This window comes from Montipora capricornis, chromosome 2 (genome assembly GCF_036669925.1).
Source record: "Montipora capricornis isolate CH-2021 chromosome 2, ASM3666992v2, whole genome shotgun sequence".
In the NCBI taxonomy this organism is placed as follows: domain Eukaryota; kingdom Metazoa; phylum Cnidaria; class Anthozoa; order Scleractinia; family Acroporidae; genus Montipora; species Montipora capricornis.
This window is the reverse complement of record NC_090884.1, coordinates 4,227,330-4,237,329: the sequence shown is the minus strand read 5'-3', so window position 1 is coordinate 4,237,329 and position 10,000 is coordinate 4,227,330. Positions and strand designations below refer to the sequence as shown.

Genomic DNA, 10,000 nt, shown 5'->3' with positions numbered 1-10,000 from the left:
TAAACTGATGATGGCATAAGCATGCCGAAACATGTCTTTCAAAAAAGTTGTCTGTTTCCTACAACTTTCTTTTCATTCATAAAAATGTTGTTGCCAAGCGCATATAAAATTTAAGACCAATAATTTGAGTCCTGAATTGGAACTGACCTCGTTACCAGGGCTTTTCTCTGAGAAATTTAATGGGAGGGGCATGAAGTCTCCTTCCTCACTTTCGACGTTCTCTTCGATCTGGTCAAGCCGAAATGGGGGGAAGCCATGAATCGGGTCAACTAGACAGCAGTTGCGAAAGAAGTAAGGGAGAAGAAACTGATGATGAGTACAAGAGTGATGCCCCTGACTCTGAAGATGACTCAAATGATGTCGTTCTTGCTTTTATCGCCTCAGACGAGGAATATGCAGACGAGCGGCCAGCTACAACACGCTCAGGACGAGCAGTAACAAGGAGAGCTGAAACTGACTTTTCATTCTTTTGAGTGAGGATTTGTTAAAAGCAGCTTTCTAGCTTTCAGGTTTCTTTCGATAAATTACGTGAAATGTAACAAAACGAAATTTTAATGCAGTAACTTTTTTAATGCCATATGTATTTTTTTTTCTTCAAAGGAAGGCGGGGGGAGCCTTCCAAAAAATTACTCTGATGAGGGGGGGGGGGGGAGCATGCGAAAAAAATCGAGGGGGGGGGGGGGTCATGCAACTTTCAAATTACACTCCTCCAAAACCCACCAGCACGCCCCCCTACCCCATAAAAAATGAACGGTCCCTTAATCGTACCAAATCCGACCCGCGCCATTGAAGCAGATCCAAAAGCTAGGACTGGTTGAACTACAGATGGGTTCACGCTCACAGCGGTCACATTTACCTGATAATGAAAATCTCGTAAGCTAAATTTGTCCTTTAACTTATCTTCGGCATACTTCCTTGCGTTTACGATGTCTATCTGACCAATCATGTAAGCTGTCGCTTGACCAGGGTCACTCTGATAACGAGTAACCTGCGAAAGAGAGGCCGAACGCTTTCATTCGTAACTACACAAGAATCAAAGTAAAAGGCCTTCAACACAGCTGTTTGACACATGGCAACAGGAAGTGAGGCGTTAGGCTAATTGCTTGGCTACGGGCGAAAGGAGAAAGGAAGACTGAAAAATGATAGCACTGTCACCCAGTTGTCCAAAAGCCGATTAAAACCAATTTGCGACATAATGTCAAATTGTAGTTGAGTTTTACCTGTTAAAAAGGCCCTAGCAATGTCATTTTATTCTGTAGGAAAACAAAAGGCCACGTAAAAATCCTGTGGAAACCTCATTTAATAACAAATAAACCAGGATAACCTTAAAGTGCACCTAAACAGAAATATTTTCCGTCTACGATATTTATCTCCCCGCCAAACGCAAACATGTTTTACTATTCTTACCTCAAAATTTCGCTTTTCTTTGCCGGGTAAGACGCGCAAATTTAGCAAAACTAGCAGTAATTTAGACGCACGACCGTGATGCGAGACTGAGGCATGGGTCTATTCTCGATTTGACGTCACAAACTGCTTTGCAATGCAAAATTTCTTTGAAAACAGTAATGCAAAGCAGTTTGTGACGTCAAATCGAGAATAGACCCATTCCTCTCACATCACGGTCGTGCGTCCAAATTACTTCTGGTTCTGCCGAGTTCACGAGGCTTGCACGGCAAAGAAAAAGTGAAATTCAATGGTGACACATGTTTGCTTTGGTTGGGGAGATTTATATTAGGAAAGAAAAATATTTGAGTTTATATGCACTTTAATCGTGCTTTGAACAACTGAGCGCTGTATGGCCATTTTCGTGTTACCAGTTGGATGTCCTAACTATTGAGCTACAAGAAATCCTGGGGGAGCTTGGAAGTTTATCTAGCTTCTCAACGGACAATTTGTCCCGCTGGTCTGTGGGCTCTACAATGTCATGCGCCAAGTCGTTTTGTGCCTGAAAAATTCGGGATTTTAACGGGGTTTGAACCCGTGACCTCGCGATTCCGGTGCGACGCTCTAACCAACTGAGATATGACGTCCTGAATTTTTCAGGCTTCTCTAAGCAATTGCGAAAATTGCGTTCATAACTGCGACGATCATAGCTTCACTTTATTTCATATCCGCAGTTCAATATATGATTCATTTCATAGATCATTTCGTTCATTGATTCATTATTCACGGGAACACTTGAATCCACAAATGACCAGCTCCAAACGCCAGTGGCTTCATAGATCAGTTGGTTAGAGCGTCGCACCGGTATCATGAGGTCACGTTGAAGTTCTGAAATTTTCAGGCTTCTCCATGCAATTGCAAAAATTGCGTTCATAACTGCGAGGATCATAGCTTCACTGGAGTACCACATTTCTATTGCGAACTGTGTTTAATTTACTCCTCTCGGGAAGACATCTATCTCGATCGGTAAACTAGAATTTTGCTAACCGTTGACAGGGGAGAATCAGAGTGATTCAGCAGTCCAAAAGACCCTGGTTGCCAGATAATTACTATAAGTAATCGTACGGTGCCGGGTAAAATAAGGATTTGTTTCACGAGTGTGATAATCTTGCCTCGGTCGCGTAGCGACGAGAGCAATTTGATTCAAAATTTTGAAAATACGAGTGAAATTAATCTTTCATTTTGCGAGGAATCCATATGATTAAATTTTTAATTCAGATTCCAATTTTCAAATTTCGCAAACCATTCAAGTTTAATAAGAGTCGTCAATTTTTCTTTCTGCCGCCCATTTCTTAAAAAACGGAAAGTCAAACATTTGTACTTTTCTAGTATTCATTTTCCCCAACACTTTCCAATTTATTCATCGTCTCTTCGTCAATTACAGCAAAACGCGGGTAAGCTGAGTCAGTCATTTTGTTGACAAAATTATAACCATAACCAAGCAACGAACTGGCCACTAGCATGTCAATAATATGACCCCTTGTTGGAAAAAAAAAAGCCCTCCTTGATTGACCAATCATAATTGAGCAATTTGGTCCTCTATACATTGCTCCGTTTGCTATGCGTTTCACAATAACAACGAAAAAAAAAGGCAAACTGATATACCTCCTTCTCGGCAAGATCGGTGTTATCCCAAGCATATTTGTCAAAATACCACAAGGCGTCATCTCTAGTGAAGTTAGTGTAATAGTGGAGACCAGTGTCCACGATCAGACGAATAGCGCGCCAAATCTGACAAAGCACAGGAAAGATATATTATGTATAGACTTTATGATATCATTATAGTACAATTCAGTTTTTCTCGACAGAGATCGACTGCCCAAGATTTCATTAATGATCATCGATCGGAAATATTCCGATTCGCCAAACCGATCGATAACCAGCCGGTCCTCTCAAAAATCCATTTTCAAAGTAGGGACAAAGTTTTCTCTGCAAGGTGACGTAAGGAAAGCAAAATATGCTTAATGTATAGGTGGCTGACAAACGCAAAAGCCTGTTGGTAATGACCGATATCCAATAAAAAATAGAAAGGAAAGAAATTAACACACAAAACTTCCCCGTACCTGCCATTTCAGCATGCCAAATCGCTGCATAGGTTCATTTTGATAAGTGTCTGTGTCTTGAGCGATCAGAGGATTTTCACTGTAGAGAGCCCAGCCCTCTGTGAATGCTATATAATGCGTTTCCTCGTCCAACCACGTGAGGGCATCGTGACAGCCATCATGAAAATGTTCAATGCTTCCCTGAACCTTCGTGATAAAGAAACTATGATCTTAATATTCTCAAAAGCAAACTGAAGCACGACTGAAATTACAGTTAAAGACTTTTGCTAACTTTGGAACTAAATTGTGGAATCCTCTACATCTCGACTGGCGTTCACTTACAAAAATTTCCTACTTAAAATACTTGGAACTGAAGATGTTTTTTAAAAGAAGTTGACGCTCGCTCACTGATATTATAATTTAGTAATCATTATTATCGTATGCAATAATTTGTCTTATTTTGTTTTGATTATGTTACGAGACAACTTTTCATGTTGACTGTCTATTTAACACATAGATTCCATGTTGCCGTGCGACTGTTATGTAATGGAGTCCGCTTGAGTGGTGAGTTTCGTTCTGTTCTCAACACTCAAGCGGACTTCATTCGTGCGAAAGTCTTTGCTTAAATTTTCTGTACTTTCATTCCAATGCGTACATCCCCATGGATATATTTAACAATTATTCCTCGAGCCCGAATGGGCTCTGAGTCAATATTGTTTTATTAAAATCCAACTAGTTGGTCAAAAAAATATAGAGGCAAAACATCTTTTGCTAGTTAAAGCTAGACTTCAATTGTTGTTTTGGTTTTCAAAGCCGGCGCTTTTCTTATGATCATACAACGGTTAGCTAAATCGGAATTTCTAAACAAATGGGAAGCACCCATGCAACTGTACCACAGTGAACGGTTTTTGCACCTGTGTGTGATGACCTGGTCTTGCCTCATGCGCATTGACGCTCCATTCAGAAAACTTTGGACCCAGATTTTCCAGGAAGAACGGAATGTTGTAGACAGCGTTTTTTGAGCAGCGCCTGTCGCCACCTTCGTAGCTCTGAGCCCCGCTTGATGGGTTTAAATCTGGTTTAAGGTCGATGGGGCAGTTTGGCGTGGTATGCTTTGGCCCAGTGAAGTAAAACATGTTTACTGTTTTCGGGTCTAGCATACTCATGACCTAAAATTAAGGAGGGGAAAAGGAATCACTATGGTACGGTAAACAAACGCCAAAAATGAAAAAAACAAAGGAAAACAGTTTGTTATTGGAGGGGAAGTAGCTTTTGCCAGGGGTTCAAAATGCAAGGGAACACACTTATAAGCGCGCACAAAAACAGCCACCCCACGGTCGCAAGAGGCGCGAGGCAATACACGAAAAAAAAAAAAAAAAACAACATACGGCAGAGGAAGGGGGGGGGGGGAAGATATCTGACATGCGGAGAAACGAAGGTTGATTGGAATTTGAACGCCAGACTGAGTCCAGATGTTCATGAACGGCGCGGTAAAAATTAACAAACAGCGGGACTGAAGCCCTAGTGAGTGGTTCCAAGTCCTTTTCCCGTACAACTTCAACAAAATAAGCTTACCCGCCTTGCCTCTCTGAACCATAACTGCAATGCAGCCCATCGTTTGGGACAATACCTCTCAGCCCCCTTAACATTGCTGCATTTCCGGTGCGCTTCTTTGCCAGATTCATTCTTTGGGATTGGAGCATCATTGAAAAAGCTCTCCGAGGAATTCAGCTTTTGCCTGAATACCCTAACGGCTTCATCTTCGTCATTTATACCCGTTACTTCCTTGGCTATCTCCAACACCTAACGAAATGGCAGAAAATTTGTTTTAATCTGAGGAATCAGTGCTATTTTAGATTATCATTTTCCAATTACCAGTTGCATCGTCACGCCGGTTGGCATGCATCACATGACGTGTACGACCTAGTCTATGGGAGACCTTTCGGCCAGAGGCGACAGCGCGTCTTTTTTCTTTCGGTCATGTTTTTCGACCTGAACGCAGTTTGCGAGTTTCGATCAAAGAAAGATCTTATTTTTTTCTTTCTTATAAAATGGGCGCAATGTCTTAGAGTCTTGGATGGCCCTTATGTTCATCTCGTGAGAAAAAGTGTGCTGTCACGGTAATTTTGAAAGAGGCCGCAGTAGCCTTTGCTATATAACTGCAATTTTCCTGTTGATCAAGTTTCCAACGCTTCTCGCGTAATTTGGTAAAAGAAAACACTTCAAATAACGGGCATGCCCCGCGAAAACAAGCACGGTGACCCCATCTTTTTACTGGGTTTTTTTAATGTCCTGTGCATGAATATCAGTTGTGCCAAGTTTGACAGAAATCTGGATAGTACGTCATTTTCAAGGGAATTACCTTAAACCTCTTGAAGTAGAGCACAGCGCCAACATAGTCAACCCGCATATGGTGTTGAGTCTAGGGACCGATTCCCTGCCACACTACTGTAGTACAAAGCATTTGCTCTAACCAATACAGTACCTTTCAAACGGGAGCCCAAAATCTCACAAATCAATCCAAATATCCTGCCTTGGGGTACAACATTTCCAACTGCATTTTCCCCAGTACAAAGCATTTGCTCTAACCAATACACCTTTCAAAGGGGAGCCCACAATTTCACAAATCAATCCAAATATCCTGCCTTGGGGTACAACATTTCCAACTGCATTTTCCCCAGTACAAAGCATTTGCTCTAACCAATACACCTTTCAAAGGGGAGCCCAAAATTTCACAAATCAATCCAAATATCCTGCCTTGGGGTACAACATTTCCAACTGCATTTTCCCCAGTACAAAAGCATTGTGCTCTAACCAATACACCTTTCAAAGGGAAGCCCAAAATCTCACAAATCAATCAAAAAGACCCTACCTTGGGGTACAACATATCCAACTGCTTTTTCCCCAGATCATGGACTTTCATTGGCGTCATGTCATTGGTAGTAAAATAGGACATGATAAGTGAATATGCGTAGCGTCCATCAAGCTTCTCACCGCTGGGCAGCACTGGCTCTGTTGGAAAGGATTTGTTTTCTTTGCCATCATACCAAACATACTTGAGTGGTAACCGTCCCAGACCACTTGATACATTGCTCGGAACACAGTAACGAATGTATTCCTCTTCTAGGAATCTGCAAAGAAAAAATATATTAACATGAATCTTCTTGTTTAGGTTAATGCATGCACGTTGTGTCCAGGGAAACGAGGCTGAGGCTTGATTTGAATTTTCCATCATTCATCCGACAACCAGATTGTTGAAATAATTCCTGAAATCAAATTTGCAATAATGAACTCATTAATCCGCTCATCGGAGGGACGCTTGAGCTGTTTTGACTGTGAAGAAACAAAATAGGCCGTAAAGAGTGTGAAGACAAAACACTTGTACTTTTATTTACAGGTCTTGTTGCAATCACGCAGCGATCGCCTGTGGTTTAAGTTTTGGTATATTTTCAAAAAGGCATCTTCGCTCTTCATCGCATGCATTTTATGCATCTCCCTATCTGACAATGTTTTGTAAAAGCTACCATTATTAAGACACAGGAAAATGCTCAGCTGCACCAAATTAATTATTATTAACTTCACACTACGAAAACCAACAAGTATGCCGTTTGACTAGTACTGCTTATGATTCTTGATTAGGGTAAAGCATTATTTATTTTTCTACTTTTGACTGGGACGTTGTCCATTGTGTTTTCCTCAGGCAACCAGGCTTTTTATTTTACCAAAAACTGGTTGGCCGGTAAACTTTCTGGTTGTCTTGGACGACCGCTAATTTTGAGCACTATATGCTCAGCGACTACTGAAGACAGCGATGGTTGAATTTTTTCCTTCTCATTTGCAAGAAGCAGGAGCAAGGAGTTACAAGTAGTTATAATCCCAATCAGGGTTTTTCAGACCCAATTTGGCTCAAGACATCAGACTGAAAGCATAGATAGGGCACCCCTGGCAGCCCAGGGCTGTCAATAAATTTGAAAGTTGAAGGCTTAGAATTAAAAGTAGGCAGCCATGAAAGTTAGCTTGCGTCACTTGACTGAGGATGAAAAACGTTCTTCGCAAGGACACCATGTTGTTCCGTCAGATTAAGCGTACGACTGGGAACTATTCAGTTACATGTAAATGTTCCAGGCGTTCCAAATCATTCACACAAATGATATTATCATGATTTTTTCTCTTGTTTAATCTTCATAAAATATGTGTCATTTTCACTCACTATAATGATAATTTAACAAGGGTAAGATTTTTCATCTTGACTGCTGGTAAAATGAGATGAAAGTAGCCGGACAAAGATGGCTTGCATGTACTAGCTGCCGGTTTTTTGCCAGCTACCAGCCCTTATTGACAGCCCTGCACCCAACCCAGTGTTAACCCCATTCAACAGGACTGGTACAGCACACAATTTCAAAGAATTCATAGTGCCATACAATGTACAATAATCCAATTTTTGATGGCCATTCTTAAATGTGGATACAACACTAATAGGGAGTTTTAACAACGACGACAGCTACAGCTACAGCTACGGCTACAGCAATGACAATGCCACAAGGCAAGACTATCATTGGTTAAGGAAAGAAAGATTACTGTGCTGCGTGTGCAGTACACATTTTTCAGAGCACACTTCGTCGTAGTCCACAAACAACAACTTGAAATCACCAAATTTCAGGTCTTGACAACAATGTGAACATACAGCAGGAGATCATTCGCTTTTTACATTCATTTTGGAACCATTCCTATAAATCCAGTTATACGATAGTTCGTCCCTCTTGTTCAAGGTGAACAGGATGGAATAATCGCCAAATACTTAGGATAGTGCTAAGTTATATTTTTACGTGACGTTGTAGTTGATGTTGCCAATTTGCCCTTGCTAAAACTCCCTAAAGCTCAATGGATACGTGAACTGGATTTGGACGGAAAGACATACACACATGAACCAAATATGGGGTTTCTGCTGGCTGACATAAATACACATCCAAGGCTTTAGGCCATCAACTTACAAACAACATACATGTACTATTACCTGAGGAGTTGATGCAGTGGTTTTCCCAAATAGGTCAGCAAATAATCTTTCACTGTATCACTAACATTCATTCCATGCTTCTTTTTCCAAGCATCATCCACTTTCTTTGTGATATTGCTATAGTATTCAGGGTCTAATATTGGTTCCACAAACCACTCTTTCCAGATACCTGCAGTGAAAAAGCGTGAGTCAGTGGATCTTGGCACGACACTGATTCTAGTAAAGTACCAACCATTTTAAAGAACAACTCATATACTCATTCACCTTCTTCCTAATGCAAATAAAAATAAAACTAAAACAAAAATGAAGCGTGAAGTTTTGCAGATTTCATTTTAAAGTTAAAAAGTCACAACAAAAAACTGTCATGCATGAGCTTTCCCCAGCCTGTTTCCCTTTTCAACAAAAATTAAAGGGAGCATAGTGTTTGAGTTGACCTACAGATGTTGTTAACCCATTCACCCAAAAAGTCTCAGTCACTCTAAGGAGGGTGAAAAATATATATATTGTTGTAAAATATTGTTGCTGTCCTATCAGATTCCTTGCCAAGACAATACAATACAATCTCCAAGAACTGTCTCAAAATACATCTCTCACTGAAAATACATACTGTAAGAACTGAAAAATACCATTACTTTTCTTCACTGAAAAAAAAAACCAATTTGTTTCTTTAAAATAAATATCATTTTTGCCTTTAAAAATAACTCAAAATTTCAGACCTTTCTGGTTTGTTTTTAATTCACTCAAAATGTTGAAAACAGATTTGAATATCAATGAACCAAAATGCAAGGACAGAAACAGTATCGTAACTTTACTTAAAAGCTTCTTATCTTTCTATACTACCATTGTGTCTTACTGTATACTTCACTGAAGATAAAACGTGCAAGCTAAACTTGACAAATTTCACTTTTGAATGTTATTTTATTCCTGAAGGTAGAGCAAGACACCTTGTAGAATCAAATCAGTATACAAGAAAAGGAAGACCATAGCAAAGAGTCCTCAGTTCAGTGGATGTGCATGTTCTTTCAAGGTGTTTACATGACCTGTGTTTGAACTGAAGGTGTCTGGCACCAACAAATAATAATTTAATATTTTCATCTCATTACCAAGCTCATCTTAATTAAGCATTTAATATGATGGATGAAGTGAACAAAAACACTTTCAGAATAATTTAATAATAAGGCTCTGCGACTTTGCCTAAAAAGTAGGGGCAGCAGACAGCATGTAAAGTAAAACCAGGACAAATGACATCCTTCCTGTAAATTTCCTCTAATTTCCAACATGAGACCTTTTAACTTCAGAAAAGGGAGGCAGGAAAGACAAACAGGGATGAGGTTTGAATATTGACCTTTGCAACAAATTTCCAAAGAGCGTTTCGTGCAGCTCATAAGGATCGTGATAAGGATTGGAAAATCCGCATTATTAACTGAAAATTAATCTAATTAAATTGAACTTAACTGACGAACATCCTGCCACTAATTTGCTTGCGAATAACACCCACCGC

The 10,000-nt window shown here is 40.1% G+C and overlaps 1 protein-coding gene across 1 annotated transcript in view; it reads right to left on the bottom strand.

The window, feature by feature from the left end:
* LOC138037714 (uncharacterized) overlaps positions 1-10,000 on the bottom strand; it is a 13,395-nt gene that overhangs the window by 2,053 nt on the left and 1,342 nt on the right. Inside the window, exons 2-8 of the mRNA XM_068883623.1 lie at positions 8,500-8,668; positions 6,358-6,616; positions 5,061-5,288; positions 4,400-4,654; positions 3,507-3,692; positions 3,049-3,174; positions 857-988 (exon numbers count right to left, since the gene is read on the bottom strand). Coding sequence (XP_068739724.1) covers positions 857-988; positions 3,049-3,174; positions 3,507-3,692; positions 4,400-4,654; positions 5,061-5,288; positions 6,358-6,616; positions 8,500-8,668 — 1,355 coding nt within the window. The remainder of the gene's footprint in view (positions 1-856; positions 989-3,048; positions 3,175-3,506; positions 3,693-4,399; positions 4,655-5,060; positions 5,289-6,357; positions 6,617-8,499; positions 8,669-10,000) is intronic.